Source organism: Carcharhinus amblyrhynchos, chromosome 15 (genome assembly GCF_965287045.1).
Source record: "Carcharhinus amblyrhynchos chromosome 15, sCarAmb.v2.hapA, whole genome shotgun sequence".
In the NCBI taxonomy this organism is placed as follows: Eukaryota; Metazoa; Chordata; class Chondrichthyes; order Carcharhiniformes; family Carcharhinidae; genus Carcharhinus; species Carcharhinus amblyrhynchos.
The window spans coordinates 76,213,281-76,238,918 of NC_137338.1; the positions used below are offsets into that span (position 1 = coordinate 76,213,281).

Below are 25,638 nucleotides of genomic sequence, written 5' to 3' on the forward strand. Positions count from 1 at the left end.
TAGCAATGCAGACTCATCCAGGCATCAGGAATTTTACATGATTTGGTTGCAAAAGGAATTTTTGACCTGAAACAAAAATATCTGAAGGATTAAGCACAGCGGCACAGTGGTTAGCACTGCTGCCTCACCGCGCCTGGTTCGATTCCCGGCTCGGGTCACTGTCTGTGCAGAGTTTGCGCATTCTCCCCGTGTCTGCGTGGGTTTTCTCTGGATGCTCCGGTTTCCTCCCACAGTCCAAAGGCGTGCTGGTTAGGTGCTAAATTCTCCCTCAGCGTGCCAGGACAGGCGCCCAAGTGTGGGAGGTTTTCACAGTAACTTCATTGCAGCGTGAATGTAAACCTTATTTGTGACATTAACAAACAAAATAAAAACTTTAAACAGATATGTTCAGTCGGGGGTGGGGGGGGTGCTCCTGAAGCGTTTGACACTCTGCAGTGACCTAGAACTCATCATCTTCATTTCGGGCCTTCGGTTTAAACCTCAGCGTGTGCATTGGGCTCTCGACCAATTTGGGGAGGTACATGGGGCGTCGCTCAAACCGCTTGAAGCTCATTCGCACGCCGTCACTGTGCCTTCGAGGCAGCTGGTCCATCTTGGCCAAGTGCCCCACGTCAATGGAGTGCCTTCGCGGTGACTTCAGGATCCAGTTCGAATGTAAACTGTGTTCACTGGTGCTGGTGGCAACTTGATGCAAAGAGACAGAGAAACATTTTGTTCCGTCATTAACGTAGAACCGACTCCCCCCCACAACAAATAAAACCAACACTGAACTTTCCTCAACCGCCTTTAGAACCATCATCATCATTGAATTATCAAACAGAATCCCCACAGTGCAGAAAGAGGCCATTCAGCCCATCGAGCCTGCACGGACCACAATCCCACCCAGGCCCTATTCCCGCAACCCCACGTATTTACTCGGCTAATCCCCCTGACACTAGGGTCAATTTAGCACGGCCAATCAACCTGACCCGCACACATTTGGAGGAAACCCACGCAGACACGGGGAGAATGTGCAAACTCCACACAGACAGTGACCAGAGGGAATCGAACCCCCGGGTCTCTAGCGTTGTGAGGCAGCAGTGCTAACCACTGTGCTGCCCCCTTAGCATGGCAAGATGCCCCACGGTGCCTCACAAGAGACTAATCAGGTGGGCATTCATTGACAGAGCCAGTGAAAGGAGCATTAGGGCAAGTAGCCAAAAGCTACTTGGCTTTCACAATGAGAGAGAGAGAGAGAGATGGAGAATTTAGGGAATTCTGGAATTTAGGGCCCAGGCAGTTGAAGGCATGACTGCCAATGGTGGAGAGATGAAAATTTGGGAAGAGGCCAGAGGGGTGCAGATATATTGGAGGGCTGTCAGTCCTCAGGAGATAGGAAGATGCGAAGCCACAAAGGGATTTGAAAACAAGGACCAGATTTTAAAATTGACTTCACGTCAGATAGGAGATAGATCGGTCAGCGGGCACAGGGATGATGGGTGAATGGGATTTGGTACAAGTTAGGGTACAGGTAGCTGAGTAATTACTTTTATGGGGGTTTCAGAGCTAGGAGCTTGGGAGAGAGCGCTGGAATAGTTAATACTTAAGATAACAAAGACCTGGGGAAACATAGAAAGAACACTCAGCACGTTCTACTATTCAATGAGATCATGGCTAAATCGACGGGTGGGATTTTTTTCCCTCTCTGCGGTATATACCACGGGCGCAGGAGGTAACACACTCCTTATGGTCCCGCCACTGTGAATACTCCTCACACCGTCGGGAAAGCCTTGGCGGGTGGGGGGGGCGGTGGGGAGGTGTACCAATGATCCCAACAATGTAAACACCAGCAAGAGTTCAGCGAACATCTTAATATCATTCACCCTCTTTGCCCACAGATCCCGCGATACCCAACCTAGCAGAACCCTCTCTGAGGTTAAACATGTTCAACTGACCCTCCACATCAGTTTTCAGTTTATTTATTAGTGTCACAAATAGGCTTACATTAACACCGCAATGAAGTTACTGTGAAATTCCCCTTGTCGCCATACTTCGACGCTTGTTCGGGTAGACTGAGGGAGAATTTAGCATGACCAATGTACCCTAACCTGCACATCCTTTTGAGCGTGGGAACACCTTTGAGAAAGAGATTTCCACTGACCTTTGTTTGAAGAAGTGTTTCCTAGCATTACTAATAGCTCAATTCTAACATAAGTCCCCTTTATTAAGGGTTAGCTCACTAGAGGAAAGTTTCCAATCTTTGTAACCATCTTGAACACTTGATCAGATGAGAATTTGTTCGATTACTGATTACTCTACTGAATGCTATTTCTTTTTCCTTCCCCTTCTGCACAGTGTTTCCCAGCACAGCGCTCCCTAAGGGAGAGGGTAATAAGCTTCCTTTCCATTCCCGCCCGAGCTCCATTGCCCTGTCACCTTCCTCATTCACAGTGACCGTTCCTCCTGTGGCCAGAGGGTGGCGCTAAACTGGCCCTTCTTGCCTTCACATGTGGCGTGCAGATACAGCACTGCCGCAATGTCGCTGCTCATCCACATAGTGGAAAACCAGCCCCAGGAAAACATCCCGGCCATCTGGAGGATCCGGTGAGAGTTCCTGGACTTCCGGGGTGGCATGGTAGCTCAGTGGTTAACACTGCTGCCTCCAGCACCAGGGACCTGGGTTCGATTCCCGGCTTGGGTCACTGTCTGTGTGGGGTTTGCACATTCTCCCCGTGTCTGCATGGGTTTCCTCCGGGTGCTCCGGTTTCCTCCCACAGTCTGAAAGACGTGCTGCTAAGGAACGTTGGCCACCCTAAATTGTCCCAAACAGGCGGCAAAGTTTGAGGGGAATTTCACAGTAACTTCATTGCAGTGTTAATGTAGCCCTTACTTGGAACTAACAGAAAAAAATGTACATTTCCCCACCCACCAGTCCACAGCCCTCGCTTTGCCCACTGGCCAGAAAATCTGGCCAGGACCAGGGGTTGAATCTAAAAACAAAGCTCACTCCCTGGACAATGCTGTTGCTTTAACTGCCGTTAGACGTGGGTGGGAGTCAGAGCAAGGAGCTTCACTACTTCCTGTTTCACTGGCACCTAGTGGAAGCCACGATGTGGAGATGCCGGCGTTGGACTGGGGTAAACACAGTAAGGAGTCTCACAACCTGGTGTGGTTGAGGAAAGTCAAGGGGGAATCAAATATTTTGTCCTCAAGCACTACAATATAACTGAAATCGAGGCCAGCATCAAGAAAAGGGTCAAATCTGAATATTGCAACAGTCAAATCAGGTGAAGATACTTTTTTTTTTAAATTTCAGGCTCTAGAGAACACTCATAGTCTACCCAGTTTGGCTTAACTATCACAGAATCACCACAGTGCAGTCCATTCAGCCCATCAAGCCTGCACCGACAACTATCCTATCCCTATCCCAGCGACCCTACCCTGACTCTCAGGGGGAATTTAGTTGTGCCAATCAACCTAACCCACACATCTTTGGGCTGTGGGAGGAAACGGGAAGAAACCCACGCAGACACAGGGAGGATGTGCAAACTCCATGCAGACAGTGACCCAAGCCGGGAATCGAACCCGAGTCCCTGGAGCTGTGAGGCAGCAGCGCTAACCACTGGGCCACCCCATTACACATTGCGAGTGTTTTAGATCTACTGCACAACTCTGAGCCTCTTTGGAGCATCACCTTAACAGGGCAGTGAAGGGTAGTAATTCATGTAGCTTCTGTTCTCTACTGAAATGTACTTACTAACAAAATCCACATCGAGGTGCGTGTTGTCTACCAGCTGAACTTTGGGCTTGCTTTCCTGGTCAAAATCTGCAATGACAGAATCAAAATATGCCAGCGTCTCTTCCTCTGTTGATAGTGGTGCAGGATTAGATTTGTCTTTCGGGTTCTGTTAAGTAAACAGAAACAGTTTTATTGACAAAAGCGTGGAAAATATTCCCAACAAAAATGCTAACCGTATACAGGAGATGCGTCATGGATTGAGCGTCACTGGAATGAAGGGCCTCATTAGATGGAGAAAGACCGTTTTGATACGTTTTGCATTCTGGAATAAAGTAGAGAGGTAGATTTGCATTTATATAGCATCTTCCCCGACCGCAAGTTGTCCCAAAACAGTTTACAGCCTATCAAGCACTTTTAAAGTGTAGTGACTGTTGTAATGTAGGAAACACAGCAGCCAATTTACACAGAGCAAGCTCCCACAAACAGCAACGTGATAAAGTTTAACATTTTATTTATCAGTCACAAATAGGCTGACATTAACACTGCAGTGAAGTTACCGTGAAATTCCCCTAGTTGCCACACTCCGGCACCTGTTCGGGTCAATGCACCCTAACCAGCGCGTCTTTCAGACTGTGGGAGGAAACCGGAGCACCCGGAGGAAACCCACACAGACACAGGGGGAACATACATACTCCACACAGTGACCCAAGCCGGGAATTGAACCCAGGTTCCTGGCACTGTGAGGCAGCAGTGCTAACCACTGTGCCACTGGGCCACCCTGATAATGATCAGATAATCTGTTTCTGTGATGTTGGTTGATGGGTAAATATTGCCCAGGACACAAGGGAGAACTCTCTCCTGTTCTTTGAAATAATGCCAAGAGATCTTTCTCTCCACCTGTAATGATCAAGCAATCATACAAATTTATAGCACAAATGGAGGCCATTCAGCCCATTATATTTAGCAAAAAGCTTTGTTTAATCCCACTTTGCAGCTCTTGGCCTGTAGGTCACAGCCCCTAAAGGACTTCTGAGGGGGCTAGATAGAGTGGAGAGGAAGGAGTTACGAGGAGTTATGAGAGGCTAGATAGAGTGGAGAGGAAGGAGTTATGAGGAGTTATGAGGGGGCTAGATAGAGTGGAGAGGAAGGAGTTACGAGGGGCCCAGGTAGAGAGGATAGGAAGGAGTTACATGGGACCTAGATAGAGTGGATAGGAGGGAGTTTTGAGGAGTTGTGAGGGGGCTAGATAGAGTGGATAGGAGGGAGTTATGAGGGGACTAGATAGAGTGGATAGGAGGGAGTTATGAGGGGACTAGATAGAGTGAATAGGAAGGAGTTATGAGGAGTTATCAGGGGCTAGATAGAGTGAATAGGAAGGAGTTATGAGGAGTTATGAGGGGCCTAGATAGAGTGGATAGGAAGGAGTTATGAGGAGTAACAAGGGGCCTAGCTAAGAGGAGAGGAGGGAGTTACGAGGAGTTATGAGGGGCCTAGATAAGAGAGGAAGGAGTTAAGTTTATCGGCTTCACTTAAATCTCCCATCAGCCACCAGTGTTCTGAAGGAACACAACCTCAGTTTATCCAACCTTCTCCCACAGATATTTTTTCCCAATCCTGGCAACATTCCTATAAACCTCCTCTGCACTCTTTCCTGTGTAAACACATATTTTCTGTGATACAGTTTCTGTATATATTTCTCTATCCGTGGCCTAACTAGCGTTTTGTCAAATTCTAGCAGGACATTCCTGGTCTTACATTCAGCGCCTCAACTAATAAAGGAAAGTATCCCTTCTAGCACCTTACTTGTCTACAGGGATCTGGATTCATGCATCCCAAGCTCCCTCTGTTGCTCCGTGCGTCTCAGTGTCCTGTCACTTACTGTGTACTCCCTTTTTCCTGTTCATCCTCTCCAAATATATTAGCTCACGTGGATTGAATTCCATTGGCTAGCTTTCTGACCCTCTGGCTGTGCTCTGATAGCCTCCCGCTCTCATAGATTTTTTTCTCCACACTTTCAACCGCATGGACAATTTATAGACCATGAGACCGCAAGACATGGGAGCAGAATTAGGCCATTCGGCCCATCGAGTCTGACACGAGGGCCAATTTAGCGCGGCCAATCAACCTAACCCACACATCTTTGGACTGTGGGAGGAAACCGGAGTCATCCAGGCGTTACGGACATTGGCTACAAATGTCACTGGTGTTATGACCAGTCCTGTTATCCCCTCGGTGATAACGGTTCAGGACTGATCACAGCTTGCATTGAAATGGACTGTGGTCAGTTTTCTCAGGCACATAGTAGCCAAAATGTCGGGTCCTTCAAAGGCACTGTTGTGAGCTGCCAAGACAAGGCTAAAGCTAATCTTGTTGATCTGAATGTGAAGACAGGAATGTTCTTCCCAACTCCACACTGGAACCATGGACTGCTGCAAGACATTTTCCTCCATTATTCCACGGGATGTGAGCATCACTGACTCGAGCAACATTTGTTGGCCGTTGCTATTTGCCTTTGAGAGGCTGGTGATGAGGCACCTCGTTGAGACACCACAGCCTGTCTAATGTAGCTAAACCCACAATACTAGACAAAGCTCGCCCCTACTTACACCCTCCCTGACACCATGGGCCTTTTGCTCCTCAGTTTAACACCTAAAAAACAGGCGCCTCTGACAGTGCAGCACTCCCTCGGTATTAGACTGAGGTGTCAGTCTAGGTTATGCTCTCAGTGTGCTATGTGTTATTTTTCAAACCCATGACCACTACCCACTAGAACACCACCACCACCTGAAGGTTCCCCTCCGAGCCGCTCACCACCCTGTCTATAACTCTCATCGCTTCTCTGTCGCTGGGTCAAAATCCTTCAACTCCCTCCCTAACAGCACTGTGGGTGTACCTACACCACATGGACTGCATGGTCCAAAAAGGCAGCTCACCACCACCCTCTCAGGGGCCAATTAGTGATGGGCAATGAATGCTGGACCTCGCCAGCGATGCCCACACCCCAGGAATGAATAGAAAAGAAGTCTGTAGTGGGGCCTCGACCCACAAAGCTTTGACTTGTTGACCAGGGCACTATCCACTGCGAACCACGTTCCCATTACAGACAGTTGCTGGATTAACTCGCGATCCCAGTCACGCTGACTTCCTGGTTGACTGGGAGCATTGGAGAGAAATTTGCCGCCATCTTTTTCCCAAATTGGTGGAAATCTCCCAGGAGATCGAATGGCTGCACAGGGGAGGAAGGGAGGATGGATGTGTTTGGTGATGAATAGCACGGATTCCATGAAACAGCTGGGTGGGGTGCAGGCGGGGTGGGGGGGGAGGGCGATTCTCCCAGCCTGCAGTGCTGCTCTAGTAGCGCAGCAGGGCTGGGAGATGTCAGCGGCGGCCATTTTGCAGGCTTACCGCTGGGTGTCACGGCCTCCGCGCATCACCAAAAGAAAGTTTCCTGATGTAATCAGCTCCGCACCGGCTGATTATCATGCGGAAATGTCATTCAAATTGGCATTTCCATATGATTAATGGGCTCGGGATGGAATTCTCCTGGCCGGCTAGTGTCTCCGTCCCCTCCCCCTGAACGACACCCACAAGAATGACCTCATTCCGTATCTTAAACGTTGTGTGGTCCTGTGATTGTCTGATAGGGGAGGTGAACCAACATCTGACCACAACAGTAGGTGTTAAGAAGCAACGTTTACAACTGCTACCCACGGGGAACAGGCGTCCAAACCCCACTGGGGAGAGCAGAGGCCATTGAGGCCCCGCCAGGAGGTCAGGGATAAGGGGAGAGGTGCCCCTTGGGCAAGCCAGCCTGGCAGTGCCAGCCTCACACCCTGGCACTGCCCAATGGGCAAACTGGCATTGCCCATTAGGCACGGGGCAGTGCCAAGGGGACGGGGCCTACTGGGGGATGGGTGGATCATCCTGGGGGGGGGGGGGGGGGGGCAATCAGTTGGGGAGGGATCCGCTGCCACTCTACAAAAAGATCAGTGGAGGAGGGAGGGAGTGAGGAAGTGAGGGCAGTAGGGGCTGGCCATCCAGGTGAGTGGAGGTCGGGAGTGGTGGGAGGATGTTGGGGCTGGTCATCATGATTGGGTGGATCTGGGTTGGAGGGGGGGTTGGATCGGGGAGATTGGGGCTGGCCGGAGGGGGGGGTGAGGGAGGGGGCATTGGACTGGCCTGGGGAGGTCCAGAAGGGTAACGATGGCGGCACATTTTTGGATTGTGGGAGGAAACCGGAGGAAACCCACGCTGACACGGGGAGAATGTGCAAACTCCAGATGGTGGAGTTGGAAGGCTGGTGATGAGGGACTGCAGAGCTGGCCAGCGATCCTGGGAGACAGTGCGCACGTGCGGATCTCCACGTTGACAGATTGGCACACGCGCAGTGGCTCTCTCAGCGCTCTGCCTCCAGCCTTTCGGGCCGGAATAGCCCTGCCCCCTACTTACCAGAGGGAATCCCACTGAGACACTCTGGGATTCTTAGAATGCCGGAAAAATCACTCCAGTAAATAGGCTAAAAAAAAGTTGGAAACTTAGAATGTTCTTGGGAGAATCCCAGCCCTGATCTCTACCCATCCCTTTTCACACCGTTCTTTAATTGGCATCAAGATCTGCATTTACATGGCGCCTTTCACTGTCGCAGGACGGCTCAAAGCACTTTCCAGCTTTTTTTAATCGCTGCTGGAATGAAGGGAAATGTGGCTGCCAAATTGTATACAGCAAGATCCCGCACTAACACTGACGGGATGGTCTGTTTTGTACCAGCCAGAAGAAGATTCTTTCTCTTTGAATAGTGTCACAGACAGAGATATGCAGGTCATCTAACATTCATGTACATATTAAAAAGGGTTAAATGGTCAAAACGGCAAGGTTTTCCTTTTGCCATCTCCCTCACTTTATTATCTGTTATTTTTTATTCCATTCTGAGACATGGGCATCACTGGATGGTGATCATTAATTGTGCATTCCCCTTGGAGAGGAGTTAAGAGTCAACCACATTGCTGTGTCTCTGAAGTCAGCTGTAGGCCAGGCTGGGTAAGGATGGCAGAGTTCCCTCCCTAAAGGACATCACTGAACCAGATGGGTTTTTCCGAGCAGCTAGAATGGAACAGAATCATAGTGCAGAAGGAGGTCATTCAGCCCATCGAGTCTGTACCAACAGCAATCCCACCCAGACCCTATCCCCGTAACCCTACATATTTACCCTGCTGATCCCCCTGACATTAAGGGGCAATTTAGCACGGCCAATCCGCCTAACCCGCACATTTTTGGACTGTGGAGGAAACCGGAGCACCCGAAGGAAACCCACACTGACACGGGGAGAATGTGCAAACTCCACGCAGACAGTCAGCCAAGCTGGGAATTGAACCCAGGTTCCTCATGCTGTGAGGCAGCAGTGCTAACCACTGTGCTGCCTTCAATTTTTATAACCCCATGCATTTACCCTAGCTAATCCCCCTGACATTAAGGATCAATTTAGCACCTAACCCACACATTTTTGGGGCGTGGGAGGAAACCGGAGCACCTGGGGGAAACCCACGCAGACACGGGGAGAACATGCAGACTCCACACAGGCAGTGACCCAAGCCGGGAATTGAACCTGGGTCCCTGGTGCTGTGAGGCAGCAGCGCTAACCACTGTGCCACCGGGCCGAGATATTGATTATTACAAATGCAATCCTTGTTCAGCAAGGAGGGATGTTAAATACTTACTTTGGAGGTGTGTTTGGATGCTGCCACTTTCTTGCCGGATTTGGAAAGCTTTGTGGCTGCAGCGGGTGGATCTGGCCTCTCCTCTTTGGGCTTCTTGAGGTTGCAGACGGGCTGGTATTGTTGGCGCAACACTATCAGGTCCTGCAGGTACTGCAGGCAGTCCTGTGTCCTGGAGAACATCCAGAGCCGATCTTCTGCCTTGATGTGGTAGATCGAGGAGCTCACACTCACTGCACTCTGGCTCCGCTTCAAAGAGCTGCCCAGGTCCTGGTGGCTTTCCCCGATCACGTAGAGGGAGGTGCTGCGGACCAACCTGATTCCAGCCTCTTGCCTTTGCCACTCTTTACGTCCTTCAGACTCACCCAGTTTCCTTTCCACGTGTGGGCGAAACATTGAGTTCAGTTTCTTCAACATGGCCCTGTTGGGCGCAGTATCCCTGCTACTGGGTGGAGAGTCAGGGGCTGATACTCTCACAGGGAGAAGCTAAACCTTACTGTGCTTGCATCAGCAGGCTTATCCTTCCCACAGGCCTGCGTAAAAGAGGCTTCTTCCTGCGCTCCCAGTGCGGTCATTTAAAACATCCAGGAATCACTCTTCCAACTTCATCCCTTCATCAGCAGATTTGCTTGGCTGTTAACCATATTCACCAAAACGCTGGGGCGCTGACCAAGGTCCTGAAAGGACCTCCAGGGCCACAGAACTCGAAGGAGCCCAGCATGAAAGCAGAGCCTCACAGCTCCCTGTCCCCCAGATACTCAGGGCTGCATTGCGCCGGGGTAAAGTTAAAACTCAGCAAAGTGCCAAGGGACGTCTGACTCTCCGGTAACACAAGCTGGGAGCAGTCTGAAATCCGATCACAGCTCCTTATCTGTCGTTTGGGCTCAAATGTCTCGCTGTCCCTACGAAAACAAAAGCTTTTACCCAGTCAAATATCATTAATCCAAGGAGGATCAATTAGGAAAAATTGAGGAACAGCCTGGTACAATAATGAGACGCTCAAACACCACTACTGACAGGTATTAATAGACAAAAGATGCAGTTGGCGGCATTGTGTTCCCCGCTGGAGTGTATAGAGAACAGCAACTCTTTGCACCAATTCTGAAAAAAATGTAGCCCTGTCTTGGTAACGTCAGCTCTGAACATTTCAAAAGAGCTGCAGCAGTGTTAAATCATGAATGGTATTGGATAAAGTTACCGTGCGCCAGGACGTGCCTGTTCCTCAATGCACAGTTCAGGAAGTGAAGGGGCTGGGCTTCATTCAGAGTAGAAAACAGCAACAGAATTTTCGCAGGAGTCCTGTGCAACTCTGAAAACTGAAGACTGGACTCTAGCCAAAGGCAGAAGTTAATGGGGAGATGATTTAGCTGGTGGGAGAGTCTTAAACAAGGGGACATAGCTATGAGATAAAGGGGTGGTCATTTAAAACTGAGGTGCGCAGACATTTCTTCTCACAGAGGGTGGTGAATCTCTGGAATTCTCTACCCCAAAGGGTAAAGGAGGCTGGATCGTTAGAAGTATTTGAAGTGGAGATGGATAAGAATAGAATAGAAGCATCATGGAATCCTACAGTACAGAAGGAGGCCATTTGACCCATCAAGTCTGCACCGATTGCAATCCCACCCAGGCCCTATTCCTGTAACCCCACTTATTTACCCTGCTAGTCCCCCTGACACTCAGGGGCAATTTAGCATGGCCAATCCACCTAACCCACACACCTTTAGACCATGAAAGAAAACCCATGCAGACACGGGGAGAATGTCCAAACTCCACACAGACAGTGACCCAAGCCGGGAATCGAACGCGGGTCCCTGGTGCTGTGAGACAGCAATGCTGACCACTGTGCTACCACGCTGTACCTTATCTATAAAACAAAGAATAGAGAGCTATGAAGAAATGGCGCAGAAAAGGCCAGCATAGATCAGCCATTATCATATTGAATAGTGAGGCAGGCTTGAAGGGTCTACTTATGGTGTTCTTGTATGAGGAACATTGCTCTCTCAACCTGTCTTGCCTTATGCACACATGCACCCAGATCCCTCTGTTTCTGCACCCCTTTTAGAATTGTACCCATTATTTTATATTTCAATCTTCCTACCAAAATGAATCACTTCCTACATCTTTGATTAAATGTTATCTGCCCTGGTCTGCCCCCTCCACTTGAAATTCTACAGCATTCTTCTCACAGTTTACATTCCTTCCAATTTTTGCATTGTCCACCAATTATTCCCTGTACACCAAGGTCTGGGTCACTAATATCATCAGAGCAAGGGTCCCAATACTGACCCCCAAACAGAGAGACCTGGGCGTGCAGGTCCACAGATCCTTAATAGTGGCAGCACAGGTGGAAAAGGTGGTGAAGAAAGCATGTGGCACGCTAGCCTTCATCAGCCTGGGCATCAAGTATAAAAATTGGCAAATTATGTTACAGTTGTATAAAACATTGGTCAGGCTGCATTTGGAATACTGTGTCCAATCCTGGTCACCACACTTCCAGAAGGATGTGGAAGCTCTGGAGAGAGTGCGGGAAAGGTTTACCAGGATGTTGCCTGGTATGGAGAGTACTACCTATGAGGAGTGACTGAATAAACTGGGATTGTTCTCCCTGGAAAGACGGAGGCTGAGGGGCGACCTGATAGATGTTTATAAAATTATGAAGGACATAGATAAGGTGAACACTTGGAAGCTTTTTCCCAAGGCAGAAGTGACAATTAAAAGGGGGCACAAGTTCAAGACAAGGGGGGGAAAGGTTCAGTGGAGTTATGCAGGTGTAGGTTTTTTCACACAGAGAGTGGTGGGGGCCTGGAATGCGCTGCCAAGTGAGGCGGTTGAGGCAGGTACGTTAGCAACATTTAAGGCTTATCTGGATAAACGCGTGAACAGGCGGGGAATAGAGAGATATAGGTAATTAGTGTAGATAGGATAATGTGATCGGCACAGGCTTGGTGGGCCAAAGGAACTGTCCCTGTGCTGTACTGTTCTTTATTTTGTTCTGGGGAACTTCAAAACAAACCTTCCTCCAATTTTAAAAATATTCATTCACCATTACTCTCTTCCTACCACTCAGCCCATTTTGTATCCACATTGCTTTGGTCCCTTTTTCCCTTTTATTCCACAAGTTCTATTTTTGCTCACAAGTTTGTTTATGACAACTTATGAAGCACCTTTGGAAATCCAAGTACACAACATCACCAGCATTGCCCTCATCAACCCTCTTTGTTATCTCACCAAACAACTCAAGCCAGCTAGTTAAACATGTTGCCCTTAACAAATCCATATTGGCTCTCCTTAATGAAGCTGCTTTTGCCCAAGAGATTATTAGTGTGTCCCAAATGATCATTTCATTTCTTTGTGTCCCCTTCAGAGCTTACATTCCCTGCAATACACAATACGCCCAGTCCTTTCATCTGAGTCATTGATATAGTAGCATAAAAGTACAGCTTGGCCTGAGTACACAAGGCAGAGGGCTTAACTCTGGGGGTTTGGTAAGTAATTTTAATAGTTGATCTTCTTCTAAAATCGAGTCAATTCACATTTAGCATTTAACCTGAGGTGATTTTGGGCAGCACGGTGGCACAGTGGTTAGCACTACTGCCTCACAGAGCCAGGGATCCCGGTTCAATCCCCAGCTTGGATCACTGTCTGTGCGGAGTTTACACATTCTCCCCGTGTCTCTGTGGGTTTCCTCCAGTGCTCCGGTCTCCTCCCACAGTCCAAAGATGTGCTGGTTAGGTGCATTGACCCGAACAGGTGCCAGAGTGTGGCGACTCGGGGATTGTCACAGTAGCTTCATTGCAGTGTTAATGTAAGCCTACTTGCGACACCACAAATAAACTTTTATTCCCTCGTTATTCAAGAATTGATTCAATTCAGCCTTAAGTAGTTTCGTTGACCCTTCCTCCACCATTCTCTGGGGAACAGAGCTGCAAAGACTCACGACCCTCTGAGAGACAAAGAAATCCCCACATTTATTTTATCAATGGGAGACCCCTTATTCTTAAACCGTGTTCTACTCTCTCCCACGAGGGGTAAGACCCTTACAGCACCCATCCCATCTCAAGATCAGCTTGAACAACGTCCCAAGCTCAGCTGCAGTGTATCAGTAAATATTTGTCGCGTTTCAATATTTCTATTAAATCAGCATTGTACGAAGATAAGACAAATAAATGGGGGAAGGGCCTTCGAGTTTATAATTCCTCATCATTCTGTCCGCAGATCAGAATATAGCAAAGTTGTTCACTTCAGAGCACCTTCTCGTTCACTTACAATGGAATAGCTTACTTTAATATTCAAGAAATGAGGCAGCAGAGACAAAGGCAGCTGCCTGTGTCTGTGTCCCACACCACGCAGTGGTTCGAGTTACTCAGTGGAGGAAGTTAACAGTTGAAACCTGATAGACTGAGTGTTTATTTGAAGACACACTATATTTAAATCTTTGCATTCCAAAGGTCTGACAAATGTCACGCAGCGCTGATACAATGCTTTTAAGGTTTACATTCTAGGTAGCCTTTATCCTCATCGCAGAGATTGGTGTTTTTCTGTCTAAGATGTTTACTTCCTTCCGCATCCTCTTTAACCCCTGAGAGCAGCGCAAAGAATTTACTCATTCAATGCTCCAGTGTTCCCTTAAGAGATATTTAACAGATGCGCCATAGAAAGCATTCTTTCTGGTTGTATCACAGCTCCTGCTTTGCCCAAGACTGCAAGGAATTACAAAAGGTCATGAATGTAGCCCAATCCATCACGCAAACCATCCATTGACTCTGTCTACACTTCCGGCTGCCTTGACAAAGCAGCCAGTATAATTAAGGACCCCACGCACCCCGGACATTCTCTCTCCCACTTCCTTCCTTTGGGAAAAAGATACAAAAGCCTGAGGACATGTACCAACTGACTCAAGGACATCTTCCTCCCTGTTGCTGACAGAGTTTTGAATGGACATACTTCGCATTAAGTTAATCTTTCTCTAGCTATGACTATGACACTACATTCTTCACTCTCTCCTTTCCTTCTCTATGAACGGTATGCTTTGTCTGTACAGCGCACAAGAAACAATACTTTTCACTGTTGCTAATACACGTGATAATAATAAATCAGATCAGATCAAATATTGGCCAGAATTCCTTGGCTGTTCACACTGGTGGGATTCTCCGATCTTGCCAGCGGTGCACCCCCCTGCCCGTGGGGTGACATCAATGGGAATTCCCATTGACAGTGAGGGTATCGGAGAATCCCACCGCTAGCAAACAACACGCCACCTCCTGCCAGTGGGAAAGACACGACTGGAGAATCCCACCCATCGAGTTGCCTTCAATTTTAGAAGCACAAAAGCAGAGATAAACAGGAATTATGGAGCATCTTTCAGGATATCCCCAATCCACATTACAGCCAGTGGAGTAATTCTGAGGTCTGGTAACTGTTGTGGTGTAAGAATTACTGGAGCCAACCTGTACATAACAAACTGCAATTTGAGATAATCTGTCATGGGATCTTTTATCTGAGACAGCAGTCTTAGCACCAATGTTCATAGAATCATAGAACCCTACAGTGCAGAAGGAGGCCACTCAGCCCATCGCGCCTACAATTTCTTGTGACTATAATCCTACCCATGCCCTATCCCCATAACCCCACATATTTACCCTAGCTAATCCCTCGACACTAAGGAGCACTAAATTTAGCATGGCCAATCCACCGAACCCATGCATCTTTGAAGTGTGGGAGGAAACCGGAGCACCCGGAGGAAACCCACGCAGAAATGGGGAGAACATGCAAACTCCACACAGACAGTGACCCAAGCCGGGACTCGAACCCAGGTTCCTGGTGCTGACAGGCAGCAGTGCAGTGTAGTCATCTGAATGACCACACCTCCGACAGTGCAGCACTTCCTCTGGATTGCGCTGAAGTATTAGCCTGGATTCCATTCTCAGGTCCCCAGTGGGACTCGAATCCACAACCTTTGGGTTCATAAGCAAGAAATGTAACACCCAGCCATAGTTATTTTCTGATATTATTCAGCCTTTCAGCTCCTTGGCCTGTTCTCTCGTTCTATCAGATCACAGCTGGTGTGTATCTCAACTCCATTTACTGGCCTTAGCTCCACGTAACTTGAAACCCCATCCAACAGAAATGGTCAATCTCAGGTTTGGTGTATCAGTGGACGCTCTGCATCCACAACCTTACTGTGCTGGAGGGCCGATTCAGATTTCTCATAGGATCCCTAGAGTGCAGAAGGAGGCCATTCAGCCCATCGAGTCTGGACTGATCACAATCCCACCCAGGCCCTATTCCCATAACCTCGCACTTTTACCCCGCTAACCCTCCCGACACTAGGGTCAATTCAGCATGACCAATCAACCTAACCCTCACATCTTTGGAGTGGGGAGGAAACCGGAGCACCCGGGGGGAATCCCACGCAGATACGGGGAGAATGTGCAAGCTCCACACAGTGACCCACGCCGGGAATCGAGCCCGGGTCCCTGGTGCTGTGAGGCAGCAGTGCTAACCACTGTGCCACCATGCCACACCCCACCCTTTCCACCACCCTTTTTGTGAGCAAGTGCTTCCTTCCCGATTTTGTTCCTGAATGGCTTAGCACGATATTTAAATGGGTATCCACTTCTTCGGAATTCCCCCACTACATGAAATACTTTCTCAGTTTTAACCCCACACAATCCCTTTAATGCTGATAAATGTGAAGTGATGCATTTTGGCAGGAATAACATAGCGGGGAGTTATATGATAAAGAGTAAGCCTATAAAGAGTATAGAAACGCAGCGAGACCTGGGGGTGCAAGTACACAAGTCTTTGAAGGTGGCAGTACAGGTGGAGAAGGTTGTGAAGAAAGCCTATGGTATGTTAGCCTTTATAGGAAGGGGGATAGAGTATAAGAGCTGGAGTCTAATGTTGCAGTTGTATAGAACGTTGGTTAGGCCGCATTTGGAGAACTGCGTCCAGTTCTGGTCGCCTTACTACCGGAAGGACGTGGAGACTCTGGAGACAGTGCAGAGGAGGTTTACCAGGATGTTGCCTGGTATGGAAGGACTGGGCTATGAGGAAAGATTGAGCAAATTGAGGCTGTTTTCCCTTGAAAGACAGCGACTGAGGGGAATTCTAATAGAGGTATATAAGATTATGAAGGGTATAGATAGAGTAAACAGTGGTAATCTATTTCCTATGTTAGGGACACACAGTACGAGGGGCCACGGGCTTAGGGTGAGGGGGGAGAGGTATAACACGGATATTAGAGGGAGGTTTTTCACACAGAGGGTAGTGGGGGTATGGAATGCTCTGCCAAGTAAGGTGGTGGAGGCAGGCACACTGGATTTGTTTAAGAGTTACTTAGACAGGCACATGAGTGGGTTGGAGATGGGAGGATATAGGAGATTGTTTTAAATAAGGTTCATTAGCATTGGGACGTCCCTGGTAATGTATAAGGATGAGGAATGATACTAATGTTTTTCTCTTTTAATTCACAGGTTTTAAGTCGGTCCGCCTTGTTGTCCAACGAGGGGCATACACGCGATGGGTCGTACTAGGGCTGCTCTTGGATGTTCGGGAGTAGCCTAGTGCTTCATGTTGTTAGTGTGCGCTTAAACTGGACCAGATGCTGGGCAAGACGACAGCTCAGTGACTATCACTGTTTGCTGTGCAGGTACATGGATTTGGGCCGGTGTCTGTGAGAGTTTGCGCATTCTCCCCGTGCTTGCGTGGGTTTTCTCCGGGTGCTCCGGTTTCCTCCCACACCCCAAAGATGTGCTATTAGGCTGATTGGAAGTAATAAATTGTCCCTAAATTAGTTTTCCCTCAATGTGGATGGCCATAAGCATAGATAAGGGTCATGGATAGAGGGGGGACTGGTAATGTTAAAATGACGGCGTGGGCTCGTTGGGCCGAAGGGCCTGTTTCCTGGGCTGTTTTTGTTCTTTTGTTCTTTGTATGTCAGAGATCTCTACTTTTAACTTAGGCAGTGTGGGAAGGATCTAATCTCATAGATTGATATCTATTTTAGTGATTATTAATAGGGTGCAGAAAGATCACTATGAAAGCTTTCAATTTACCCTTATTTCCTGTCTTTCTTCACAAACGGCGATCTGTCTGTTAGGCAAGGGACAAGCAAACGTTCACTAAGATGGGAGCAAATCAATGGCACAGTGGTTAGCACTGCTGCCTCACAGCACCAGGGACCCGGGTTCGATTCCCGGCTTGGGTCACTGTCTGTGTGGAGTTTGCACGTTCTCCCCGTGTCTGCGTGGGTTTGCTCCGGTTTCCTCCCACAGTCTAAAAGACATGCACCTGAACGGGTGCCGGAGTGTGGCGACTGGGGGAATTTCACAGTAACTTCATTGCAGTGTTAATGTAAGCCTTACTTGTGCCTGGTGAATAAATGAATTTTATGTCTTTACTGAGTATGCCTGTGCTGCCTTTACACTCAACATATCATAGAGTCCCTGCAGTGCAGAAGGAGGCCATTTGGCCCTTCAAGCCTGCACTGACCACAATCCCACCCAGGCCCTCTTCAAAATGGGGGCAGGAACAGGGTGTGCCACCCCATTCCCATGGGCAGTGCCATATTAACCCCAGGAGATGGGCAGGGAAAATTAACCCCTTGGTGACCACAAGAAAACAAACCTACTTTCTCTTCCTCAGAGATGCGCGATACAGAGTCTGTCCAGAGATCGAACAGTCATTTCCTATGATATGAAATGTTCTTTGGCAGCAATTTTAACTTCAAGGATGAAACTGGTGAACATATTAGTTCAGTAACCAGATTCTTCCAGAGTAGTGGCAGCTCAGTGCTGCGTCCTTATTTATTTTTTTTCTTCTGGCACCTCTCGGATTTCTTTATCGTTCTGCTTCAGTTTGGTCACATTTATGACTGGAAAGGCTGGCCCACACCCCCCTCTGTCTCCAGAGCCCGAAAGGCAGCTCCAGACCCAGCCCCAGCCCAGCAGAGGCGGGGTCTGAGTGAGGCCAGGACAGTGGAGTGACCACAGGGGCCATGGAGAGGAAGGATCCAGAGGAGGACTCGGGAGCAGAGACTGGAGGGTAAGTGTGTGTGTGTGTGTGTGTGTGTGCAAAAATGTCAGGCTGTTCTAACTGGAGAAGTTTGTAACTGCCTTTGTAAGGTTGTCACTCTGTGTTTGTGTGTGTGAGCGAGAGAGAGGGAGACAGAATAATTGCCAGTCCTGATAACAGATCAGTGTTAACTGCTCCCTGGGGAAGCTGCTGTGAACAGAATGAATGAAATCACTATTTGAGAGGCAAGAAATAGTGCAGGGACAGAATCTTTTGACTGTCTTCTGTTGGATTATGTGCCATTTTGTTGATAAATCTCTCTCTCTCTAAACATGCCTATCTCTCTCCCAGATCCCAGCCTGTAACAAGTCGGGGAAAGGATTGCAGGCTATCTGTCACTGGCAGGTGTAGGGGGCTGTAGGTAATCCTGAGAACATGTCACGGGCTGTAGCTGTGACTAACTGGTTATGTGAGACACAGGGTGGCCCACAGTGGACACAGGGGTTAGATTTCACCATTAAGAATGAACGGCACAACTGTCTGACAATCAGTAACATGTAGTGAGCTCCAGTTTGCAGATGAGAGCACCACCCTGTCACTCAAAGGTAACCTGGGAAGCAACATTGGCAAAATGAAGGAGGTGAAACTATTGTGAATATTGGGAGCTTTTGTTTAACGGCCTTTGTCCTCCCCAAGCTGCCCTCTCACCCCGCCCCCCTCTCTCACCCACATAAAGGTGAGCTCACCTATATGATGGCCGTATCCTAACCCGCATCAAATCCTGTTCACCGATCACCTCTATACTCACCGATCCGCACTGGCTCCCGGTCCACCAGCACCATCATTTTCAAATTCTGTTTCTAAACCTTCACCCTTCCACATCTCTATCGCTCCCTCCAACCCTCTTGAGATTACTCCATTCTTCGATATTGCGACCTCTTGTGAATCCCACACTTCCGGCGGCACAGTGGTTAGCACTGCTGCTTCACAGCTCCAGGGACCTGGGTTCGACTCCCGGCTCGGGTCACTGTCTGTCTGGAGTCTGCACATTCACCTCGTGTCTGCGTGGGTTTCCTCCAGCTGCTCCAGTTTCCTCCCACAGTCCAAAGGTACGCAGGTTAGGTTGATTGGCTATGTTAAATTACCACTTCGTGTCCCAGGATGCCTAGGTTAGAGGGATCAGCGGGATAAACGTGTGGGTTCATGAGGATAGGGCCTGGGTAAGATCGTTGTTGGTGCAGACTCGATGGGCTGAATGGCCTCCTTTTGCACTGTAGGGTTTTTAATGATCCTATGAGTTGCACATTCTCCCCGTGTCTGCGTGGGTTTCCTCCAGGTGCTGTGCGGGTTGATTGGCCATGCTAAATTGCCCCTTGGTGTCCGGGAAGTGGGGAGGTGGCGGGGGACACAGGGATAGGTTCGATAAGCTGACTGGAAGGGCTGAGTGGCTCCTTCTATACTGAAGGGATTCTGTGATTTGCGCACAGAAAGATCCCACAAGCAGCAATGGATTTGTGAGTGGATAATCAGTTTTAGGAATGTGGACTGAGGAATAAATGTTGGCCAGGACACCAGGGGAGATCTCTTCCAGCTCTTCTTCGGATAGAATTGCGGGATCTTCTACGCCCACCCGAGAGACCAAGGCAGCCCTCCGTTTAAGGACTTATTGAAAAGGTGACAACCCTACCCCCCTGCCAAGAGCGCACACTTCCCCCTGGCACCCACTACATGCCCCACAACTCATCCCTGGCAGTGCAGCACCCCCTCACTGACCTCCTATCCTGGCTGGTACGCTCAGGTTTCTGGAGTGGGACTGGAACCCACAACCTTCTGATTCCGAGGTGAGATGGACGGACGGGTGAAAACTCTGAGATGCAGACCACAGCTTTCACTCCCAGGGTTAAACTCCGAGGACAGGTTACTGAAATTTCCTTGAATATAGAAGGTGGAGGGGGTCATCTGATTGAGGGATTTAACTGGAGGGAATGTCGGGAAACTATTTCACTGATGGAGGGGAGGATTCCACAGCTGGGGAGGGGAGACACAATCTTAGAATTAAATCCAGCGCATTCAGGGATGGAACCATGATGTGCTTTTCTACACAAGGGGTCATGGAAATTTAGAACTCGCTTTCCCCAAAACTCTGTAGATACTGGGTGTCAACTGGGACTTCCAAGTATGAAGTCAATAGATTAGGGATACTGAGGGACATGGAGCAAGGATTTGGCACAGTGGTTAGTACCGCTGCCTCACAGTGCCAGAGAGCCGGGTTCGATTCCCAGCTTGGGTCACTGTCTATGTGGAGCCTGCACATTCTCCCCATGTCTCTGTGGGTTTCCTTTGGGTGCACTAGTTTCCTCCCAGACATGCTGGTTAGCTGCATTGACCATGCTAAATTCTCCCTCAGTGTACCAGACCAGGCGCCGGAGTGTGGCAGCTAAGGGATTTTCGCAGTAACTTCATTGGTGTTAATGTAAGCCCAGTAATAAATAGACTTTTAAAAACACCCGCAAGTTCCCCTCCAAGTCACTCACCACCCTGACTTGGAAACATATCGCCGTTCCTTCACAGTCTCTGGGTCAAAATCCTGGAATCCCCTCACTAACAGCATGATGGGTGTACCTACACCTGAGGGGCAGTAGTGGTTCAAGAAGGCAGCTCACCACCACCTCCAGAAGGGCAACTAGGGATGGGCAATAAATGCTGTGTTAACCAGTGACATCCTGTAAGTTCATTTTTTAAAAGTGGAATTGGGGTACGGGTCCGCAGTGAAGGTGGAACAGGCCTGAGGGGCTGAATGGCCTCCTCCCCCTGTTTCTAATGATCCAAGTGTAGCTGTTGCGAGAGGCAGCTGCTGAACATGAGTGCCTTGAGGTCAACAAGGGTTGGGGGGGAAGAACAAGAATGTTAGGACTGCCTCGAAAATGGAACCTGAAGACCAGTTTCAAGATCTGGGGCAAGGTTTTGACTTGATATCTGACCTAAACCCTTAACCCTGTGACAAGTGATCTACCCCGACAGCTGCTTGTGGTCAGGGACAGACCATTGTGGTGAAGTATTTGACAGGCTTTATTAACTGACAGGCAGGTTCAACATAGCACAGAAAGTGCACCATTATTTTTACCTGCTTTGGACGGACATATACAGCTTCATATAATCAACTGCCTTTACAAAATAATTTGCCATAGCTGAGATACAACGCATGATGGATGCCTTACATTGATATTAAGTGTAATTTGTACTTTGAACACTTTACAAAATGACTGCAATTGTAATCCTCGTTGTTAAAATCCCTCCACAGTTGTACCCCTCCCAACCTCTGTAACCTCCTCCAGCCTCACAACCCTCGGTGGCACTGTGGTTGGCATTGCTGCCTCACAGCGTCAGGGAAACGGGTTCGATTCTCAGCTTGGGACAGTGTCTGTGTGGAGTTTGCACGTTCTCCCCATGTCTGCGTGGGTTTCCTTCGGGTGCTCCGGTTTCCTCCCACAGTCTGAAAGACGTGCTGGGTTAGGATGCATTGACCTGAACAGGTGCCGGTGTGTGGCGACTAGAGGAATTCCACAGTAACTTCATTGCAGTGTTAATGTAAGCCTTACTTGTGACCAATAAATAAACTCTCTGAGCCCTTCTGCACATCCGTTGGAGGTAAATGCCAAAATTCTCTCCTTAAATTGCTCCATCTCTCTACCACCCCACCCTTTCTTTTAACTCATTCCTTAAGACCTAACTCTTTGGTCACCAGTGTAATATCCCTTCACATAGCTTGGTGTGAAATTCTGTTTGCTAACATTGCGGGAGATGCCTTATTGGGACACTTCACTGTGTTGAAGATGCTACATGAACGCAAGTTGTTTTTGCCAGTCCTTTTAAAACAAAAGATGGAATTTTTTTGTATTCATTTGTGGGACCTGGGCATCGCTGGCTGGGCCAGTATTTATTGCCCGGGTTGCCCTTGACAAGGTGGTGGTGGTGATGAGCTGCCTTCTTGAATTGCTGCAGTCCACGGTCTGTGAGGTGACCCACAATGTCATTAGGGAGGGAATTCCAGGATTTTGACCCAGCGACTGTGAAGGAATGGCCAAGTTTCCAATTCAGGATGGTGAGTGGTTTGGAGGGGGACTTGCGGGCGGTGGTGTTCCCATGTATCTGCTGCCCTTGTCCATCTGGATGGAAGTGGTCGTGGATTTGGAAATGAGGAACCGAAGTGACTGCGGGTATTGCAGTGGGTTGAGCTGAAAGCTTTGACCTGTTGATTGCCCAGGGCAGGCAGATGTATCGTTTCCCACTAACCGGCAGCTTTGGGAGAGAGTTTGTGAGGTTAGCAGCACTCGAGGTGAGCTCAGTATCTTTACAAGTGGTTCTGCTCTGAAACCTGGTGATCCTACTCCATTCACAAACACAAAGACTTTATTAAATGCCAGACAGCCAAGGTTGGTGGGCATTGCATCGTTATGTATAGATAGGGAGCAGGTTTAAAGCTGTAATCCAACTCCAGTAATCTGCTAACCTTCACTACCCATTCCAGCTTTCCCTTCCACAGCTTGGAACAGCCCTCACACATGTTCCATCTGAACTGCAGCATTAACTGCCCCTCATCTGTATTATTCTGGTCAAATAATGAAGCAGAACCGGGTCCTCTTACCTCCATTGACCCAGATTCCAGGAAGTGACTTCCAGCAGTGCCTGTAGCCACCTTCAAAAGTTATTACTATTCGCAAGTAAGGCTTACATTAACACTGCAATGAAGTTACAGTGAAATTCCCCTAGTCGCACTCCAGGTCAATGCACCCTAACCAGACTGTGGGAGGAAACCGGGGCACCCGGAGGAAACCCACGCAGACACAGGGAGAACGTGCAAACTCCACATAGACAGTGTGGAATCGAACCCGGGTCCCTGGCGCTGTGAAGAAGCAGTGCTAACCACTGTGCCACCGTTCAGCTAGCATGGTCCTCTGAGGCTGCTGGTGACTTCCAATAGATCGGTCCACGATTATGCTCGGAAAACTACGGCGAAGGTTTGCCGTTGCCGAATTGTGCAGTATAACTAGCCAGGAATCTCTGCCTCTTGTTCATGCCTGCCATCAGGCATGTCGGGAGCATTTACAGGCTGATGATCAAACCTGCCCTGCCATCATGATGCCCGCACTTCCCATGGCTGTCGAGGAACCCAGAGCTTCCAGCCTAGAGATAGAGATGCTACCCACTGTGCCACGAGACCTCTTCGCCAGTCATTAGGAACAGGTTAACAGTCCTTCCAATTCAGTCCTAATTTGACGTCAATTATCCGATAGGAACCACTGATATAAAAAGGGGCTACAGGTGGCACTGGGGGGTTGGTGGAGAATTGTGTGTGGAGTTGAATCAAAGAAATGAAGGTAGTTTATGAAGAAGCAGAACTTCTTTACTGAACTGTAACCGAGACGTTCAAATACCTCGGGCTCTCAAATGATTGATATGAGGTACTAATTCTGCCTCTGCTTCTGTTTCAGGTCAGCCTACAGTCAAATGTCATCAACAAGCAGTGAGTATGAAGAGCATTTACAATATGTTTATTTTCCTTCTCGTGGTGTATATTACACTGATCGGAACATTTTGGATGTGACCGCACACAACACAAACTATTCTTGGTGGTATACAACTGGAAAATGCTGCCTCACTGTTGACGTGGTAACTAACCAGGAAACTTCAGATTCCACTTATCCCCAGTTTAAAGATTTTGCTTCCAAACTGTGGATTATTTTTATTCTTCCAGGTACATACCAACATTCACTGCCTATCCCGAATTGCCCTTGAGAAGGAGGCGGTGATTACTGTCACCGCTGCTGTCCATGTGATGTAGGAACACCCACAGTGCTGTTAGGGAGGCAATTCCAGGGTTTTGACCCAGCAACAGTGAAGGAATGCTGATATATTTCTGAATCCAAGGATGGTGTGTGGCTAGATGGGGAATTTGTAGGTGGTATTCCCATGTGTCTGCTGCCCTTGTCCTTCTAGGTGGTAGAGGTCATGGGTTTGGAAGGTGCTGTCAACAGAGACTTGGTGAGCTCCTGGGTTGCACCTTGTAGATGGTACACATGGCTGCCATTGTTTGTTGGTGGGGGAGGGATCAAATGTTTGTGGATGTGGTGCCAGTCAAGCGGGCTGCTTTGTCCTGGATGGTGTCGAGCTTCTTGAGTGTTGTTGGAGCTGCACCCATCCAGGCAAGTGGGGAGTATTCCATCACACTCCTGACTTGTGCCTTGTAGATGGTGGACAAGATTTTGGGGTGTCAGGAGGTGAGTTATCCAAGGCTTTGACTTCTCTTGTTGCTACAGTATTTATGTAACTGGTGCAGTTCAGTTTCGGCTGAATGGTAAGTCCCAGGTTGTTGGAAATGGAAGATTCAGTGATGGTGATGCCATTGGATATCGAGGGGAGATGGTTAGATCCTCTCTTGTTAGGGATGGGCATTGTGTGATGCAAATCTTGCTTTTTATCCAGTTGAGTTTAAGTGTTGTCCAGATCCTGCTGCATTTGGACATGGACTGCTTCAGTATCAGTGACAGCGCAGAGTCACTGAGCAGAGACTGATAGCCAAGTTCTGCACACATGCGGACAGCCTCAACCGGGATCTTGGGTTCATGTCACTCTATCTGTAACCCCCATGACTTGCCTGGGCTTGCAACATCTCACTTACTGTCCTATCTGGAGACAATGCACATCTCTTTAACCTATAACGTCAGGGACATACTCTGGAGTTCAGCTCTTTCATTCAGGCTTGGACCAAGGCTGCAGTGAGGTCTAGAGCTTAGCTCTGTACACACCCGTTCCATCACGTTGCTAATGATGGAGAGTAGACCAATGGGGCAGTAACTGGCCAGGTTGGGTTTGTCCTGCTTGTGGATCTACCTACTTTTATTAAAAGATAATAAAGGAGCAGCTGCTGGATCGGAACTTTTCGGATTGGTGTTTGCTTATGTTCTGGTGGGTGGCAAGTGTCTGCTCAAATTCAGGACTGGTTACTCACTGTGTACAGAAGCAGCAGAAACTGTTTATTCTTATAAGAGACATCATAATCTGTGAGAAATATCTCCAGGAGTCACAGGAAGGGAGGATTGCTGGGTGTAACCTGATGGGAAGATTTGGGAAAATACACATGTCAAGAAGAGTGCGTGTCTTTGGCAAAACACAAGTGACTATTCCCCTCATTTG

General features: G+C 48.5%; 1 protein-coding gene across 1 annotated transcript; it reads right to left on the bottom strand.

Annotated features, from left to right (window-relative positions):
• Nucleotides 1-439: 439 nt before the first annotated feature.
• c9h13orf42 (chromosome 9 C13orf42 homolog) lies at nucleotides 440-25,525 on the bottom strand (the record flags this gene model as incomplete). Its single annotated transcript, XM_080203192.1, has 3 exons — nucleotides 440-684; nucleotides 3,737-3,884; nucleotides 25,454-25,525. Coding segments are annotated over 3 exons (465 nt in total), but the record flags the coding sequence as incomplete, so codon positions are not given.
• Nucleotides 25,526-25,638: the final 113 nt, after the last annotated feature.